The following is a 21,085-nucleotide window of genomic DNA, read 5'->3' on the forward strand; positions in this document are numbered from 1 at the left end:
AACCGCATGTTTGCAGCTTTGCTCATTAGATGCCCAAGTATTAGATTTCTCTGTTTTTGAATTCCTGGTATCTGCAGCCAGTTGATTTTAAGTTGTTGGTTCACATTAGAGCAAACAGTTTTAGGAAATTGTGTTGTAGCACCAACAGCAAGAGCGGTAAATAAGGAAATGATCTGTACACGGCGTTAAAACAGCTGCTCTACAGTCATATGATCTGCCTGAAAAATACGCAGATCAGACCCTATGGTGGCCCGTTGGATCCATACTATATGCTTGCTTGATGATGAATGTCCCTCTGTATGGAGTCAGCATAGAAAAATCAATAGTCCTCAAATTGAAACAGTATAGGGTTGTATTGATCCGCTGTGCTAAATCAAAATGAGGAGGCTTTGATACATCTCTCCAAGACAGCTCCCTGTGCAGTAATGACACCCTATCAATTTTAGCTTTACACTGATAAATCAAGTTGAAAATTGGATGTCAGAGTTTTTTCCAGGGAGAGAGTGATTTTCCCTGCCCTCTGGTCCCCTCTGCTGTTGACCTCTGAACCCTGCCAGTGGATTATAAAGTTCAGGCTCGTCTAAAGTGAAAGTAGATGTCAAGGCGATGCTGATGAATTCATTGAAGACTAATGTCCAGCACTTTTGCAGCACGGGACTACCGTACTGTGACAGCACAATAAAGTTAAACTGCAACTTTATTTTATGCAACAAAAGTCTTTTTGAATACACCGTTAGAGTAAAAAAGGCAGCTTAATGGTGTATTTGTTCATTTTCTTTTTTTATTTTTATATGCGTTATTGTTTTATATTTTGTTATATATTTAAAGGTCTAATTTTAATATTGCATTACATTAACACACACACGTACCTTTAAACACTTGAAAATTCATTGGATTTCATGCACTGATACTAACTGTTTCGACACAGCCAACCTAACACAAATGTAAAAGGGAGCTGAAGCATACAAGCTTCTCTTTGTTCCCATGCGGGCGTCTGAGTTCAGTAGCATCACTGACAGCTGACGGAGGAGCCTCTGCTGGCCTCCACAGCAGACCTTAACCTTACCTGACTAGTCTATTGATTGTCAACATTTCTTCTGTATAATTACTTTTTTGTAGCAGAGGAACAAAAGGAAAATGGCGGCATATATTGATCTGTTTCGAGGCAGTGAAACAGCCGTTTCCCTTGACTAACAGTGAGTTTCATCTCTGGCACGTGATGAATGGTAACAATCTGCCCGTGGATAATAACTTTGTGATGGAATGAACCTTTTTACTCACAATGTGCCCGCAGTATTTGGTCCTTCCTGAAAGGGGTTATCAATTCTAATAGAATTCTACTACCACAGTGGGGGTGTGAGCACCTTCAGAGATCCTTAAAGCCTTGCAAGGGTTGAGGTCTGATGATCCCTTTGGGGCAGAAAACAAAAGTCAAGGTCCCCAATTGAGCCTGACAGTAAAAACAAAATTTAATCTGGCAACATACTGGATATAATTCAAAGACACGTTTATACTTGACGTCCAGAGCAGCAAAACGTGTATGATCCTACATTCTTGTGATTAATCTGAAGTACTCTGTTAAATATTGTAAAATCAAAAGGGGAATCTTAGAAGCTGCTATAAAATTAATTCACCTCTAAGGGCTTTTTTTCTGTTCACATGCACACTTTAGATGTTTATCTCCCATCCACTCTACCAAAGCGGTTTCTGCTCTTCCTTATTTTTTTAATCTACTATGTACATCAATAAAATGCAGCTCTGTTTAAGACAGCCTCTAAGTGAGGGTGCATTTTATAATCTTCATTAATTTGATCTTATTGAAAACATGATGCTCCTTTGTTCTCGCTCGCTTCTATCCTCTCTTTTTCACATTCGTTCTTGACCTACACCAGGCTCTCTTCCCTTGGGGCCCTCTTAACCTTGTACGCTGTGCTAATTATCTCTGGAAAGAGGCCCATTCACGCAATCATCAATTTCAGTGGGCGTTGAAATTGAGCTGGGCATTGCTTGACTGTGCCACATTTCCAGTGAAAGATAGGTTCCGGAAAGCTGGCGATCCAGGGGAGCTCACCAACAGCACAATGTGGCTCCTCATCCCTCGTATGTCTGTCTTCATTATGCCAGATGACCTGGAGTTAATCTTGTTGCCGCTGTGTCCTTTTGTCTTTGTCCAATAACGTTCTTCAGTGTGTTTCCATTCTATCTCTTAATCAACAAAAGAAAAGTCATATCCAGTAACCCGAAGCATTTCGATCTCAGCTTCGTAACCTAAAGTCTGCGGCAGTCTTGAGAACAGCGATGAAAAGCTATGGTGAAATTAAAGAGATGAAAGTATTGTGTGCCATTTGCAGCCCTTTGTGATAATCTAATCATGATGTTGGCCATACAGTCACTTAACACTTGGCATTCGAGAGACACATGATCAGACTTGGTGTGTTTTTATAGAGGAAATTACTCTGTATTTTTTTCCTTACTTTATAGTTTACTTTGAACGCAACGGGCTCATCACCATATGGTTGCCAGTCACAACTTTCATGCACAGGGTGCTTTTTTGTGTCTTTTTAGTTTTTTAATCTAACAGCAGAATGTTGGTGAATGCTGCATAAAAATCCCCAAAAAGAAGAAGAATGTGCTGGTTGACAGAAGATGTTTTCACATTTTTTCGCTTTGGTTTGCAGCCTCTGCAGGCTGCCCGATGGCTTTCATGGCGTGTGAGGTCCCTGTCATTACAGTGCCACATGTCTGGTTGTCATTTTAATATACACAAAGGATAGGTTTCAATAAATCAGTGTTAAATGGGCGAACGAGAACTGACTACTATGGCAGAAATTACTGGTTGAGCAGCTAGATAACAAGTGAACTATTTATTACTGTCTCCTTATTTTACTTTAGCTCAATTTTTACCTTAACTGAGACATTTCAAACACGTTCCTCGTGCACTTTTTAGTTCACACTTTTTAGATCACATAGTCAGAGCCTGTTAGGTTGGCAAACAGAAAAAGAAAAGACCACTTGTCCTCAGAATTACACTAAAAACTGGCGTGTTTTCAGTGTCCGTGTGTGTGTGTGAGACAGAAACCAGTCGCTGCTCCTTTGAATAGAATTGTCTGTGATTACTGGCATTTATTATAATTACCCCCTACTCATGTCACCAATGGAAGCTTTTTAAAAGGAGTATAATGGTGTTTTATTGAATCAGCATGTCCCTGTCCTTCCTCCCGACTGCCTCACACAAATCCCCTCTGAGCATAAATAGAATAAAAAGAAAATCTTTAACCATGAGAAACTCATCTGTCTGCAATCGAGCGCTGTGCAAGTTTTATGAGCCATTCTGTTTTAAATGGCTTGAAAAACATGAAGTTAATTATTGCTTTTGACAACAGATCACTGTGGTCACTTATCTCTAAGGCATTATACATTTTATTACATTTACAGATGTGAAGTTACAGAGAAATAGGTGCATATTTCAGTTAGTGTTGAGGACTCTTAAGTAGCTGGCCTGTAACGTGTTAGGCCATTGCTCCAAAAAAGATGCATTGCATCTCAAAGGCTATAGATGGATGCTGACATTTTAGTTCGACAGTTGGATCCATAAATATTTGGACAGAGATAACTTTTTTCTAATTTTGGTTCTGCACGTTGTCACAATTGATTTTAAATGAAACAACTCAGATGCAGTTGAAGTGCAGACTTTTATTTTAGTGGGTTGAACAAAAAGAATGCCTAATATGTGAGGAACTAAAGCTTTCTCTTTTTAACACATTTCAGGTGCTGAAAAAGTAACATGACAAATTAAATAACTGAAAATAAAATGTTCATTTCTACTACTTAGTTGAAAACCCTTTGCTGGCATTGACAGCCGGAAGTCAAGGACGTCACCAGATGCTGGTGATTCTTCCTTTTTAATGCTCATCCAGGCCTTAACTGCAGCGACTTTCAGTTGTTGGTTTTTTGTGGGACTTTCTGTCCAAAGATTAGTCTTCAACAAATGAAATGCTCAGTTCAGTTAAGACCAGGTGATTGACTTTGACATTCAAGAATATTCCACTTCTTTGCTTTAATAAACTCCTTGGTTGCTTTGGCTCTGTTTTTTGGGTCATTGTCCATCTGTATTATGATACACCTTCCAATCAATTTGACTGCAATTGGCTGGATTTGAACAGACAGTATGTCTCTGAACACCTCAGAATTCAACTGGCTGCTTCTGTCCTGTGTCACATCATCAATAAACACTAGTGTCCCAGTGCCATTGGCAGCCATGCACACCCAAGCCATCACACTTCCTCCACTGTTTTTCAGATGATGTAGTAATCTTTCTTTTTTAGATTTTTTTTTTTTTTTTTTTTTAGCAATGTCCAATCTAGTCTTTCTGTTCTTGAGGCTTATGAGTGGCTTGCACCTTGCAGTGAACCTCTATATTTACTTTTATGTAGTCTTCTCTTTATGGTAGACTTCAATATCAACACACTTACATCCTGGAGAGTTTTGTTCACGTGGCTGGTTGTTGTGAAGGGGTTTCTCATCACCATGGAAGTGATTCTGCGATCATCCACCACTGTTGTCTTCCATGGACGTCCAGGCCTTTTTGCGTTGCCGAGTTCACCCGTCCTTTCTTTCTTTCTCAGGATGATTTTGCCGCTCCTAATATCGTAGCAACTTCTCTGATTTTTTTTTTTCTGTTTTCACAGCTTAACCCTTTCATGCATGAATTATCAATTGGTATTTCTTTTTCTTAAGTATTTTTATTAATCTTTAGGCAGTAAAAAATATTTTTGAACTTTATTTTTTTAAACGTACTTTTCAAAAAGTTTTTTACATGTCCACTTAGGTGGACAACTGACTGACCAGGGGGTGGCAAGTATACCATCAACACTGACACAAATACAAGAAAACAGTCTTTGAATAGCTGTCCACTGTAGTGACCACTATACATGTAAGGGCTAAGGGTGGCTTGTTTCACGCACATGAGAGCTCCTTTAACTGCATATTGTCTGTTCACAACAAAATCTTCCAAATGCAAGCACCACACCTCAAATCAACTGGCCTGTTATCTGCTCAATTGACAATGACATAATGAAGGAACTGCCCACACCTGCCCATGAGTTACCTTTGAGTCGATTGTCCAATTATTTTTGGTCCCTTGAAAACAAGAGGGTGGTACATGTTAAAGAGCTGAGACGCCTAAACTCGTCATCCAGTTTAAATGTGGATACCCTCAAATGAAAGCTGAGAGTCTACACATGTCCATGTCTGTTATATAACAGTAATTGGACTTACTGTAATTGTTTTAGTAAACAGATAAAAAAAACTTGGGGTTAATGTCCAAATATATATGGACCTAACTGTATATCCCTATATAGAATTTTGCAACTTAAGTGTGTGTGAAAATTCCCATTTGACGATTTTAAAGTTTCAGTTTTCATCAATTATCTACCTTATAAAGAACCTATAGATGCAAGTCATGAAAATATTGTTTGATTATTAAATAGCGGTAGAAACCACAAAGCAACTCAAAATATGACCCATTTAGTTAATCATTAATCATTAGTTGGTATTAATCTCTGGCTCTCATTCAGTTTTTTTTTTTTGTCCTTTTTTTGTCCTGTCTCCTCACCCCAACGGCAGACGACTGCCCCTACCAGAGCATAGTTCTGCTGAAGGTTTCTTCCTTTTAAAAGGGAGTTTTTCCTTCCCACTGTCGCCAAAGTGCTTGCTCATAAGGGGGTCATATGATTGTTGGGTTTTTCTCTGTATGTATCATAGTAGGGTCTACCTTACAATATAAAGCCCCTTGAGGCGACTTGGATTGGGTAAAATTGGGTTGAACAGAATCGAACTGAACTGAAGTTTTCCAATGTGTTGCCCAGAAGAATGACAATTTCCTAACACAGCATTTTGCCACATTGGTTTGTCAGTTTATGTACACTATCATTATTATTTCTTACGTTTTATAGATGTTTGTTATGTTTTCTAGATGACTTTCCTCTCCTTCTGCTTTTATGGCTCTCTGAATGTCTTTTTCTGTATTGCCAGTCAGTTTATGGTCGCTTTTCCCTTCATTCCTTTGATAAGCTTTACAACAATGAGTCATGAAGTAGTGATGCAAATTTGTGGCAAAATCCACTGACTGTGCCTGTCTGTTTTAATGCAAATACTAGTATTTGGTGTCAATTTGTCTGTAATTGCCAGAGGAAGTGATACATTATATTGCTGTATCAATGTTTTTGCCTTATTCCTGTAACTGTATTATAGGTAAATATTTGGATATTTGTATTTTTGGATAGCTCTTTAAGTTCGACAAACAAGTGTCTTCTGTTGTTAAATCTTGCTTCCATCAATTGCGTCTTATTAGCAAGGCCAGACACTATGTTCTGCATAGGGACCTTGGAAAGATTATCCACGCCTTTTGACATCTAGGTTGGATTATTGTAACTCACTTTACTTCGGTCTTAACTCTACTCTTATCCATAGACTCCAAATTGTTCAGAATCCGGCTGCTCGTCTCCTTACTGGTAGTGGGCGGCGTGTCTCTATTACCCCTGTCCTTGCTGATCTGCATTGGCTTCCCATTAAGTATCGCTTTAAATTCAAAATCCTGCTGCTTACCTTCCAAATTATTAACAATATAGCGCCAAGCTACCTCATTGAGCTGCTTAAATTATACACCCCTACTAGAGCACTAAGATCATCTTCCCAGTCACTCTTGGTACTGCCGAGATCCCGGCTGAAGACTACAGGTGACCGAGCGTTTGCCTTGGCTGCACCAGATTTATGGAATAACCTCCCCATCGCTATACGCGAGTCTGATTCTATCCATTCCTTCAAATCGCGGTTAAAACCCCACTTATTTAGCCTCGCCTTTTCTACTAGTTAACGCTTGCTTGTTAGTTAGCTTAATGCTTATTCTTATCTTCGGCTTATTCTTAATTACTTTTAATCATTAAAAAAAATTTTTTTATCCTTTACACTTGCAATATAAATAGTTTGTTGTTGTTGTTGTTTACAGAAATGTGTTACTTTTCAATGTGTTAATCCATCACTTACATAGTTTTATTACATTTAAGATGATTTTAATTGCCTGGCACAGTTTCACCTTTTTAATAAACACTGATACTATTTGCCAAATAATCAGAAATATTTCAGGAAACTATGGAGTTTTTGCTGTCCTTTTATAACCGCAACATAAAATAGATTTCACCCTCCAACCCAATGTAAGCCAAAATGTTTTGGAATGATATAATTTCCTAGAAACTGTTATTATTTTGAATTACGCCAGTTAGCTTTCTCTTTTCAACAACCTACGTTTCACGTATACTTAGGTGTTCATCTCAAAGACCTCAACACTGGCTCCCTGAGGAAAGATGCCCTTTAAATACATATTTGAAAGAGCAGAGAATAGACAATAGTCCTGTTACAAATTTATCTTACTGCACTTAGCAAGTCTGAAAGCGGCCATAAATAATGGTGTTCCAGTTTCCTGTAGGTTATCAGTGCTGGAAAATTAGCTTTTAAAATGCGGTTTGAAATCCATTTGGGTGATTGATGGGTGATGGGACTAATAAATTTTGCCAGTTTCTAGCGGCCGGCTCACAGCAATTCTTTATGGTTGTCATGAAGCCAGACACATTTGATGTGTCAAATAAGAAAGGTCTACAGCCATCCCTTAATGAATGATGTTGGATGGACAATTTGTTACTGAGACAACACACTATCTTTCTATTAATGATTCTGTAGCTGGATTGATTATCTGAATTTTTTAAAAAAATGAAGAGACTGGTGTTGATTGTTAGCTTTTGCAGCATATTAAACAGTAAAAATGTGTGCATACATTATCCAAGTGCACTTTTAAAATCTGCTATTCAGGCCCATGGATGAGGAAATTGCTGCATTTGGGGGGGAACAAACTCTCATTTCTTACAATGCTTTTAAGACATGGACGTGCTCTTTAGTGTTTCATTGCCATTTCCCTATTGGAGAGCTGCAGCTGGAAGCTCGATGCCATCAAACTGTGTATCCCCATCAGGATTGCAATCCTCCTGAGCAGTTTTTGGACCACCCTCAGAGAGGAGGTTCCTTCAGCACAGTACTTTGGCACAGTCCAAATCCGGTATAGCACTGACCACATAGTGTAGAATATCACAGTTCCTCCTCAAACAGCAGATTTAAACTGAAACCATCTGCACAGGCCGAAACAGGCAAGGAGACATAAAAAATGCCGGCGTCCAACTCATTAATCAGTTGATTGAGGTTTGGTTTGTTGTGTATTTTCTTGCTGTTAAAGACAAATGAAGATATTTTGGCTTGAAGTTGTACTCAAATAAGCAAACAAGCACTTTGTGTAAAATGCAGCAAATTTAGTTAATGCTGTTACAGGGAACTCTTCAAAGAGGCAGATTTATCCCCCACTGGCATCTGCTGTGTATTTGTACTAAGAATTAGGGGACATAATCTTCAACAGTAATCGCCCAGTTGCCTGCAGTGGATTTACATTTTTCACACTGTGTAATCTCGCATTTACAATATCATTTACGTGGGTGTCTCCTTTCCACCCACTGACATCTCTCTTTTCTTCAGTGAGGCTTTGGGGGAGATTGACAGGGGACAAGCTCAAGGCGTTCAGTGTTGCTTTGCATACAGCAGCTCATGATACTTTGCGCATACAACATGTGCACACACACACAGACACACACATATACACTCAGTTTTGATTGATACTTAACTGAAACTGAGCTCATGTTGCTGTCAGAGCCCGGCTAAGTCTCCTGAGCCTCTTGATTTCTGACACTGGTAGATATTATATTTATGGAGCAAGAAGGCTGTATTTTGTGATGTGATCCCCTCTAACACTTTAATCTGTTTAGACTCCCTCAGTACTGTAGCAGGGAAGGGGGCAGAAACTATACAATGAAATAGACGGTTGCCTGCCAGGGTCTTACTGTATCCAGCACACACAGGAAAATCTCAGCTTGCATTTGAACACTCAATATCCCGTCCAAGGTTTTATTTTGAGATTTGAGCGCCTGTTTCTAGATTTATTCTGTTTCTAGATCTACAGATGCCCTGTATTTGTATAATAAATGAGCTCAAATGTTGAGGTACAGAAGTGTGCTGCCCTATTCGCACATAGTGTCATTGTTAAAGAGAACAAAACGAAGGAAAAATATGTTATTTCTTCACATTTGGTTAAAATTGGAATGGCTGATGTAAGGATTTCTCGTCTGTCAGCTAGAGTTGATGCAATTTTTTTCCTTCTCCTTGGTAAAGGTAAATTAAAGCAAGACTTGTCTTGCTGTATTCCCCTCTAAAGGAAACATAAAGGCTTTGAAATAGCTCCAGCTAGCGTGCAGTTGGAACAAGCAGCACTTAGAAACCTAATGCTGGTTGTGGTGCTTAATGGTTTGCATTAGCTGCAAGCAATAAAATTATCCCAGGTCCTCACTAATGTTGAAATAATCATTTACAAAGATGGTTACCACATGCTGGAACTGTTTTCTTCTTTCTCTGTCTTTTTTTTTTTTTTTACCACCCTAATTCGCTGTTATTAATAATGAATAAAAATGCAATTTTCTATTGGGTTGCTCCAGGGCTCTGGGAATCATTTCAATGAATATTTCAGCACATTATTTTAATCATGGCTCCACATACTCAGGGAGGGGGCTTGTTTTATAGGCTCATGCCTCAACCGCCTCAAGACCCCGATCATTAAACTCCACGCTGTCTGCGTTGAGGTTCCTACCTTTGATTTACAAGACTTGTTAAAAAACATTGTAAAAAGGAGGCAAGCTGTGCCATTTATACTTGTAATTTGATGCTGTATTTGTTAATGGGAGTACTGGTGATTTATGCGTGCAGCGGCTGCTGCTGCTCCCTGCTCTTCTGATGCTATAGCATTAGCAGGACTAACATTAGTAGGTCGGTGCATGCAGTATGCAGAGGCCCAGCTTAATATGCCTTCTAACTATGGCCTGGTTTTTCTCCACAAGATGTTTTCCTCTGATAAGAACGTGGCTGGTGTAATCAGTTCATCATTGTTTGCTCTGTCTAACCTGCCTGTCCTTTGGTCTCCTCCATAGTCAGCTGCATGACTTCTGGCGTCTTGACTACTGGGAAGATGACCTGCGGCGAAGGCGGAGATTTGTCAGAAACCCATTTGGCTCCACCCACCTAGATATCGTATGCAAGGAACTGCAAGAGTATGGTGAGTTTTTATGGGATGTGCATTTAAAAAAAGAAAGTTTTCATAATTAGGCGACTAAAAATTCACATCCAGCATTATCCCATTTCAATGCTTCAATGCTGCCATTAAAACATTTTTGAAAAAGGATTAAAGTTTAGCCTCCGCTTGTCCATATAGTTTAACATGTTGCTTAGCAGAAATTTTTATAGGTAACATTTTTTATGAGTCCTGTGAATTGAACATGACACATCCATTTTATTGCACTTTTTATTATCATTGCAACACATACTCTAGAGCAAATTGGCTCTCCCGCTTTATTATTTTCTTCTTCATGCCTCAAACCTTTCTCATTGACCGAGGCAGCCTTGCAGCATTGCCCACCACCTTTTGTCGGTTATTTCTTTATATCCTGCCACACTGACTTTTAAAAGCTACTCAGTACTGTTAAAATCCCTTGGCAATACTCTCCTGTCTGTAATTGAATAGCAGCGCAGATGTTTAATGGCACAAGTTTGAATGTATTGAGGCTGAAATTAATAGAGTAAGACCCATTTTAACTTTATGGAAAACAGAAAGCAGGGAACTCTTTGTGGTCAGCGTAGCCTTGTTATAATGGTTGCAGACGCATGCATGATCATGACAATGTTCCCTGACCTCATTGTGCCTCAGTTTTGAGCTACTGAACAGACTGGTGGGTTGGGTTCGGGATGTCATCTGGCTACATTCAGCTCTTGCGCTATCATGGCTGCTGTAGTATGTACATCATGGCAACTCTGTACATGAAGATGAGCTGGTGTTTCAGTGGATGATGCTCCACCCATATAGAAATAGCATTTTTTTTATAGTGGTCCACTGTTACGTTTGATAAGTACAAACATGGCTTTTCAGCTTTTTATTGCTTCCATTGTAAGAAGGGCTCAAGTCAATTAATGTTAAATTAGTATTTTTTTAATCCACTTAAAAATATCAAAGAGCTTTTAAGAATCTTTGATGAAGAAATTGCATTGTGTTGCATCAATCCTGCCTACCAATAAATAAAGTGGCACTAAATGCTTAACAGATCAGAACATCCGCAATAAACTCTCCTCCCACTCACCTTCCACTCAACACTGACATTTACTGTATTTTGTTATTCATTTATTGTTCTTAAGATAACTTTAACTCAGTTCATATGAAAAAGAAAAAGAAAACAATATATCAGTTACAAACCAGACACATTTTTATTTGTCAAACTTCACTGTGCAGGTGCTCAAAGTATGCATTATCTCTGTATTAATCTAGGGTTTTTACCTTTATAATAAGCGCCTTAAGGCAACTGTTGTTGTAATTTGGCGCTATATAAATAATATTGAATTGAATTGAATTAGCTGCTTTACTGACTCAGGTAACACCTGTCATACTGTGAACTTTACTTGCTATTTACGTCATTCGTTCACCAGAATGTTTTGGAGCTTTCAGTTTTCTTTCTGCAATGTGACATTAGGACCTCAATGAGGTTGACGGAAGACTTGTTGAAGTCCTGCTGGCATGCGGTGGTTTTAATGAGCGGAATAATGTATAAACTTGTCAAGTGAAAGGGATCGCCTGCGGTCGGATGGCCCTCTTGCTCTCCATGAGAGGTGAGCTGCACTTTCAGGCTGTTTCCAGCAGTCTTTGATGTGGTTGCGCAGTTGAGGCCATTTTTTTTGTTATGAGTTAAAATGAGAAACCTTTTGTTCTTTGTTACAGCTTCAGCAGGGTTTTTTTTGGCAGTGACAGTTGGCAGTTTTAAAAAAAATGGATTATGACACATTGTGCTTTTTACAAGAGTATTCACTTTTAATTAGCATAGTATTAAGGATAGGACCTGCTCTTTGTAGATAATCCTGGTGCAAAGGCTGAGAGGTTGGAAATCATTTGTCATATCCAGACTTTGTTTCTGGGGTTTGATGGAGATGCTATACAACTCTTTAGTGGCTTCCAGGCAGCATAGGCACTATAGTAGAAAAACAAAGAGGCTTGTTTGACTTGGCCCATGAGAGTCATTACTGAAGCTTTAAAATCAGAGACTACTGGAAAACCAGCAGGTTGTCTAAACTGAATAGCCAGTTCCTGGTTTGACAGCAGTATATGACAGTATACACTCAGGCACCATTTGAGTTTGAAGAGGGCAGACTGCCATGATTGTGTTCAGAGTAAATGTCAGTCTTGGGTAAAATGAAAGTGCAATAGAACATTTTTTAAATCAACATTTCAGCGAGTGGCTTGCATGGTTGTTGGCACCGCATTCTTTTGTGTTTTCTCTTTGATATTAAGAAGATTTTTTATATTTCACAAGTTTTACCAATTATTTTAACTGCTTTTTATCTTCTTTTTTTTTTTTCACTGATGGTATTTTCAGACTTAGTAGCACATGTTAAACGTTGATGTATTTTGCAATAAGGTTTTAGTGAGTTTGGTGTTTATCTCAGAAAAAGAATGTCCTCTGTGGAGTTTTGATATCATTCATATTTAATACACAACTTTAAATGTAATCTGTATTTGTTTAAATCAAGTTATTGTTAAAACTAGTACAAGTGTAACTTATACAATGTGTGTGCAAGAGTGTGTACAATCACGGACATGTGTGATGGGAGGTTAAACTCTGCTTTAAACTCTACCTCGTTGTCTATTAGCAGCATTGACAGCTTAGCCAGCACATTCTGTCTCTGCCCTCTTCCTGTAATAACCTGCCCTGTTACCGCCAGCCTCCGCCCAGTATCCGAGTATATTGTTAGGTGATTGGAATTGGGCAAGCATGAAATGGAAGTCACGTTAATATTGATCCAAATGTTTAACGGGGTGTTTTACCTCCAAGTGTCCTTGCTGTCTCATTTCAGGTGAGCACCTTCTCTCAGAGCTGATTGCCCCAGGCAGAGATCTTTATAGCTCTGTACTTCTGCGGAGGCAGAGTCATGATGTGATATTAACCTTCTCCAGCTCGCTCCAGCTTTATAATCACAGATATTAAATGAAGATAAATGAGCTGGCTAACATGTAAATCCAAAATAACAGCATTTGAATGCAGCTTTTCAGCAAGTATATGGAGGTGTGGGGATTATTAGACCTTGTTTTTTAATGTTTTGATGAAGAGAAGAGATTGTTTGTAACCTCTGATTATTCCAGGATATTGGATAAAGATTACCCCAAGAGGAAGCGTCTGCACTGTATAAACTCCCTTACATCAAAGTTGTTATGTTTACATTTACACACTTAAAACACATACAGATGGCCCGCATTGCAGGAAGTATGAAGTTGTCATTCCCCCCTCCTCCCTCATTTCATCTTTCAGTGCAAAGTAAATAAAAGTATAGAGACAAGAGGCAGAATTGCATCGCCCTTCACAGTAATGCAATCCCATGAACAGGACTCTTGTGGAATGTGGAGCCTGTGGAGACCAAGCGTAGGAGGACAGGATTTGAATCTGGGAAACGGAAGAGATATATTTAAACTGTTCTATAGCGTTCATATTCTATAGATGTTGGAATGAGTGTGCAAAACTTGTGTGAATGATAGTGCAGTCTGGTGATTGTGTTGTAAATAATCTATGTTTTTATAAAACAGCAACGCTCCTGAAGAAGCTCTAGAGTTTATTTTTTTTAAAGTCAGACTTGAGATTTTTAAGTTGGGGTCTATCTTCAGATACAAGTTTTGTTTTTGTTTTTTCTTCCAAATATATGGAGTTTTATTTATAGCATAATAAGTGAATTACAAGATGTAACAAACTGTTGAAGATTTTCCCTGTGGCTCATACTGCTATTTATGTGTCTAGATTACTTTGGTGTGAATTTTCCTGTTTTGGCACTATGTCTTCCTGCAGTTAAATATAATGGAACTAGGTGGCATTTACATATAAAAAGTGTCACTTTCCAGAAATCACGATCCACAATTTAATGCTTCCACAGACCTTGTTCTGAGTACGAACTGATTTCTCACTGGTGTACATTTATCAGCCAAAACAAGAATGCAGCTAGCTAAGATTGCAGAGTAGTGTCATTAATGTTTACTTGCATAAGGAGGAAACTCTAATCATGGATAGATGGATGCTTCCTCAGAAAGGAAGAGCGATACAGTTGACAATCATAATTGAACAGAACCGCTCACAACAAAGCTAATAATAAAATACATTTTTGAACCGTGTTCTTTGGAAAGTGCCATTTACTTTATTAAGCTGACATCGTCTCCATTAGTGGGCGACTCTTAACAAAAAAATGGATAAACAGGACCACAGGCTGGAGGACAAACAAGGAGAATTGATTTTGGGATGAACATATGAGAGAAGGATGTTGTGGATTTCTTTTTGAGGAATGGCGAAAAGTGTAAGAGGGAGGGTCTATATTATACATAAGACTTGCAAAAAGCCATGCTTACACTACACTACTGAGATAAAAATAAAATTCCAGTGCCACAACGCTCAATCTGTATCAATACAGTATATCAAGAATGGACCCTGGCAGTGTTGCTATAGTTGATTAAATGCTCCTTTGAAGTCTTTTCAAAGCTCATCTTGTCCACATTGTGTAATAAAACTGCTCAACCCTAAAATATTTTCAAAATGGGAGCCTTTATCTAAGCTTATAAAGTTTATTTGAACTGAACAACTGAATAACTTTTTTAATTCTTTAGCATATTTTAAACTCTATATAACAAATCTGTCTGACCAGGGCAAAAATTAAAGATGAAGTTAGACTCAGTGTTTTTAGGAAAGTTGTGCCACATTGGGCATTGCATATCCAAGAGGGTGAACTCCGGACTTTGTGCGTTCAGAGACGGCCTCTGTTAGTGACAGCCGGCAGGTCTTCATCAGCCTCCACTGAGGTCATGAAAGCTCTGCATTGCACTTTACTGAGTGTAATTAGTGCACTCTGAGGCAGTTTCAACTCGGTGATTGAACAAAACGACCCAGGAGACCAGTGATCGGTAGCTCCTCGTGGAACTGTTTCTAAAGAGCTTAAAAGCAAACTGCTGTGACACTCAGGAGTCAGTGACAGTAGCTTTTCACAGATTGCTGTGTATGTTATTCTATGTTATGTTAATGCTGTTGATCAGGATATGAGCCAGCAGCTCGGGCTTGTGAGAGGCAGTCAGAGCTTTCTACCACATAGCTTTTTTCCCCCCTCTCTTTTGCATGCTTATTTGTTTTATTATTGTTATCATTATTATTTTGTAGTTTTCAGTTTGATTAGAATTAGGCTAAATAAAGAAATACAATAAAATATAATAACTGCTTGGTTAAGTTTACGTAAAGATTTTCCTGGGACTGAAATGCAAACTTTGACATTAACCGTGTCTTAGAGAAGTTTTCTCACAGAAAACCTTTAGGCCAAAAAAAATAAAAAATGAATCTGTGTATAATTTGGGGAATTCATAAAACCAAAATAAGTACAACAGTCCAAGAAGTTGGTTCAGACATCTGCTTTTTATTATTATTTATTCTAAATTTACTGAGGAGGAACTGTGTCCCAGCACATTACCGAAAAGAAAATTAAGCAGTATCTCAAATTAAAAACTGTATTCATCCAAGTCTTTTCATTGTGGCGTTAAGACATACAAAAACTACACAACTCTCCAGATTTAATTATTGCCAAGGCAGGCAGGAAACAAAATACAAAAAGAACATCTATTACTTTTTCTCCAATCCTAAACTCCGAATTGTTGCATTCAAGCCTACTAAAGCCAACCCCACAAAAACATAGCAAACTCTTTTCTTGCTGTTTTTAATGTTTGAATGGTGCATTGAGTTTGATGTTAAATCAACAAGTCGGCGCTTTAGAAACATGGCAACCCACCAAAAAAGAGAGAGATCTTACCTCAAAGTCCACTATTGCACGGTTGAAACATATCATAGCAAAACATTACAGTGTGATGGAGTAGAGGACATTCATATGCATCCATCCATGAGAGTTTATCCACAACCAGGAAGTTAACCTTGGAGAAAACAGTGACTGCATATCAAAGTAAACTGGAAACTACAAAAGAAAAACTTGAATGAAAACACACGAGCACATATATTAATCAACCAAAGTGGATCATAAATTTATTGGTGCTAAATGGGTATCACAGAGTCAAATATTCAACTAAACTATATAAATGACAGACTTGACCACCTGAATGGTGAGGGTGTAAGTAGAGCTCTGTCAGTGGATGTTGTATTTTTTATTGTTGCGCTACATCAGAAACATAATTATATCAATTTTACCTGCAAATGCAAAATAAGATAATTCATAAGGCACATTTCACTCCATCTATTTTTTTTATTGCTAAAGCATAGAGCTGAAAAGACTATGACATGTCCTTCAGTAGGCGACACACATCTTCATCAGCCAGCCTTCATCTCCATTCATTTTTATTTTGTGTCAATCACATGAGTCATATCAGGTCCTTGAAGGAACACTCCTCTTGTTTTGCTACGTTCGCCCAGGGTGAACTCATGAAAAGCTTTCTAATGAGCCTGTCTCAACATGACTGCACAGCAAGTCCAGTAATGGTGACAAATTGTTGACTCTTCTCACAGCAGCACTTTTAATATGAGAGTCCATCCAGGGCCATGACTCTAGAGAACATCGCTTTTCATGTCAGCACATTTTCTCCTACATGTCATACCACTCCATTTCTTATTTATAACCTTATTCATTTTTCTTTTCTCTGAGAACTAAATTGCATTTTGGGCAAAGCTGGGTTCAGTCCTCTCCTCCTGCATTGTTGCCTGCCCTAAAAAAAGGAGATGTTGGTCGTTTGCATGTAGAAATCAGCATGGTTTATTTGGTCTACTCAACCCTGTCCAGCCTTGCCAATCAGAACATCGGCCTGTCTGGCGAGGTTTCCCTCATTTACTCTGAGTATAATGATGGTTTACAGAATTACAGTTTTAAATTTCTCTCTTTCTGCTTTGATTTCTGACCGCTGGCTGGCTTTTGGCTTTAACATTGCGCAGAATTCATTTCCGAAATGCTCAGACTGCTTCCTTTCGTCTGATGAAAGCACTCCAGATATGAGACAGAGCAGGAAGCAGACTTTTTTCTTGGTAGCAGTGTTGACAACAGTCAAATGTGACCTCTTCAAGACAAGGTACATGTTCCTCAGGGGAGGGAGAGGCGAATTAAGAACTGTGCTGAAAGGAAACATGTCAGGCTGGTGTCGGCCACCTCCCGTTTCTTGATATGTGTTCTTCCTTTCGCAAGCGCAAATTTCTCCTCTGGTTATTTCCCACATTGGACGTCAGAAAGACAAATTCACATGAACGCTTTGAGCGGCTGTGTGGCAGGCACATGTTGGAGATGTGCTGATTTAAGCTGATAAATGTGTTGTTGGAGCTCTTTGTTTTTTTCAAGGATGTATGAACACATGCTTCACTATAGCCATATGATGAAGTCTTGGTCTAATTGTGCTGTCTGCACAGTCTCCTTCTTGTCAAGTATCTGCAAGAGGCAAATGATATCTCTAATCTGCTATGAGCTTAAGACGTATGCCTGACTCAGCTGTTGGTCTTTTAAGATGCAGGTAGCGTTTTGTTGTTGACCTTGTCTAAAAATAAAAGCTGAAACACCTCTGATGTTCAACCACTCGAAAAAGCAGTCAGTGAGCAAATGTGTACTCTGACATTCTTTTATATGGAATGGCAAGTACATTAGTGTGCATCTGTATCAGGTTCATCCCACGTATCACTATTCATTTCACGCTGAGATTCTCCGTGCTTTATTTTTCTCAGTTTTTATACTTTACCATATGTTTGAATTTTAGTTTATAGATAGGAATAAAAAGGTTTTTTTCCACCAAATATTATCCAAAAACATTTATATTTTCTCAACTGTTAGTGTGTGTGTGTGTGTGTGTGTGTGTGTGTGTGTGTGTGTAAGATTGCCGTCTGTATTATGGATGCAGGAGTTACAAATGTCATTTGGTGGGTGTGTGGTTTAACTTTTTTTTTTTTCAACTTGATTTTTGCTGCTGTTGCAATAGTGTTGTTTTCTTGTTCGATATTTATTATCCCCTTTAATAACACACACTTATTTTCTTTTATTTAAATTCCTCACTGACTTTTCAAGCAAGTGATTGCTCAGTCGTAGGGTACAACTGCTAAACATTTTGATTGGATTTTACAGTTTTGCTGAGGAAAAATGTAGCACTGAAAACCTCTGTGGTAAATAGCAGAAATAGAAATAGACTGGTGGTGGATAAGTGGCTGAGAAAACTAATGGATAGGGGCTAGCAAGTAGCATCCTTCATGCTAAACTTCTGATAGCATTATGTGCACTTTATTACGTTATGCTTCAAAATATTTGCATAGAAACTATAGAGGACAATGTGTATTATGTTAAACATATATATGAAATGAGTTCCCATGTTTTGAGCTTGGATAGCCCAATTAGGTTATAAGCCTTCCAATGCAACATAATGCCTTATGAACTCAAATCAATATTAGATAGCAATGTTTCTGTGTGCTTTTCATGTTTATTTGTTTTTCTACTGAGTTTTCTGAAATAAAAAAGAAAAAGATCAAAGAAAAAAAATTAAAAACTATAGGCACACACTTCTGCCCCACCTGCTTTTAAATAATTATATTTAAAAAAATCATTAACCAAGTATCTCAATCTCATATAAGCACAGTTACAAATCCTGCTATTAGCTTCAAAGAGCAGTAGACGACATTTAGTGCTCTCTCTTCCCGTACTTGCTTTTACAGCCTCTGAGAAGGACGAAGTGGTCAAGTCTAAGACGGTGTACCGCAGCCCAACTGTCACCACTCAGAACTCTGAGACCGAACTAATACTGGATGGAGACGACGATGCTGTCAGCCTGCTGCAGGAGAAGGAGATGGACAACCTGGGTGGTAAGTATAAATCACCACTGCTACTTGTTCCCATCCTAATAGCTGGCATAATCGGTGAAGTCATTGGATGCATGTGTTATAGCATTTAAAGTGCACTAAAATGAAATTGCAGTGGTAAAAGTATATCTGAAAGTAAAAACCTTGAAATATTTGGTAAGAGCATGATGCACAGTAATTGTTTGGTACTTTTAGCATAACGTGATATATCGGATGTCGGATAATACACCTATTCTCATGCAATGATTTGACGGTATTAACCATAAAAAATAATCCTAATACCACACACATACTTGACAGCTACTGTATATTATAACATAATAAGATACAATCTATTGAATGGAAAACGTTTAAAATAGAATAAATTTTTATATTTGGGTGTTAAAGAAGCTTAATTATTCTTAATTCTGCTGCATTATTTAATTCTGAAGAGCCAAAGAATAGAAATCGTACTGATTAAAACATCTTAGATTTGTGTTACCTGTATGATTATTGTCTGACTTCACAGTCAGTATCCTAATACAGCTTTAATACTTTGTCTAGCACAATTCAGTTAGTGGTGTAGCATACTAACTGAATTGTAGTATGTAAAGGTGGTGGTTGGCCAAAACGTCTGTAATTTGACCAGAGTAATACATGTCTGGAGAAAATTGTGCTGCCTTTGAACCTCGGCATAGCTTTAAAAGGCAAGTTAGACAGAGTTCGCTTCAGCTTTGAGTGCAGCTCAAGAATGCTGGACTGCATTCTTGTCGATAAAGCCAGATCTTCACTTAACACCTCATGCAAACAACTGGTGATTGATGTTTTTTGTGTGTGTGCGATGCCTAAAGTTATTTATTTTATTAGAATATAAAGGAATACTTAACCCTAGCAGTCATTCTACATTCAGAAAAAACAAAAACAAAAAATGTTTCTATTGTCTGGTGAACAAGAACAAAAAGCAGCAAAAAAAAAAGTAGATGCAGTTTTTCTACAAGTGGTGAAAGCCCATCACTCTTTGTTAGCAGTTGCTGTTGTCATGGGATGCTGTTTTAATTTCAGAATATATAAATAAACGCACACTGCATCAATGCTGTATATACATAACATTTTTAGCTCTTGGCCGACATGCCTTTTCAGTCATGATGTAAATTTTGTTTAAATGTTATGTGCTGTCATTTGTTTTTCCCTGATAGCGCATTCATGGTGGTTGGCTTGTCTTCAAAACTAACAAAACTGAACAGGATAATTAGAAGATGTTACCAGGTTCTGTTGGTTTAACTGCAGTTTCAGTGGTATGATTGCACAATCTTAGTACTTGAGTAGCTGTTATTTCCAAATCCTGTAAAACCAGAGCTGCAACAAACTTGCATGACAGTAACAGATATAAATGCATGAATCGAATTTATTCATTCCAGGAACAAACTGTCATTTTTAAAAAAATGTAGTGAAAGGGAATAGTCTAAAAACTATTGCCAGACACTTAAATAAACATCTCTCTTTCACAGTGGTGCATTACAGAGTTATTGTGGCTTAGCATATGGATGTCAGTCTGAACCAGGGCACTGCTGAGCAGTGAAATCCCCTCTAAGATCCCACAGATGAATCTCAGAGGAGGACACTAACCCCTCCTTTTTGTCCCAGGGCCAGCAGGCAGTCAAACACTCATGTCTGTCAGATGAACCCTGCACTGGTCTGCCTAAACTCCAACGCGAGAGCTAGCATACAAACCAAGTGTTTTATCCTCAGAGAATTAATAATGATACTGTACAAAACAGAAATCCTGAGGTTGAATATTTGAGATACATTTATGAAGTGTGAGCTGAAATTAGGAACCAAAATGTGAAGGTTGACACTGATTTTGATAAGTAAATTCTGGTTTAACTATGTATATAACTATTTGTGATAAATGGAAGTTGAATGCATTTCTTTTCTTTTCTTTTTTTTTTTTTTACCAGTAGGGCAGCTCCCCTGCACTGTAACATTTGGGTAATGTTTTTACCAGGATGCTCTGTCTATGTTTGTCCTGTATCTAATCTCAGGCATGAACAGCCTTAAAGACAGATCTGAGACTAGATCCTTGT

General features: G+C 38.2%; 1 protein-coding gene across 2 annotated transcripts in view; it reads left to right on the top strand.

Annotated features, from left to right (window-relative positions):
- The window catches only part of nbeab (neurobeachin b), a 215,038-nt gene that overhangs the window by 125,790 nt on the left and 68,163 nt on the right, over positions 1-21,085 (top strand). For both annotated transcript variants that reach the window (XM_085430573.1, XM_085430574.1), the window contains exons 37-38: positions 10,074-10,198; positions 18,879-19,025. In XM_085430573.1, the coding sequence (XP_085286699.1) occupies positions 10,074-10,198; positions 18,879-19,025 (272 nt within the window). The remainder of the gene's footprint in view (positions 1-10,073; positions 10,199-18,878; positions 19,026-21,085) is intronic.

The sequence above is a fragment of the Copadichromis virginalis genome, linkage group LG14 (genome assembly GCF_057382275.1).
Source record: "Copadichromis virginalis isolate Kocher_CV1m ecotype Utaka linkage group LG14, C_Virginalis_male_GT1.1, whole genome shotgun sequence".
Lineage (NCBI taxonomy): Eukaryota > Metazoa > Chordata > Actinopteri > Cichliformes > Cichlidae > Copadichromis > Copadichromis virginalis.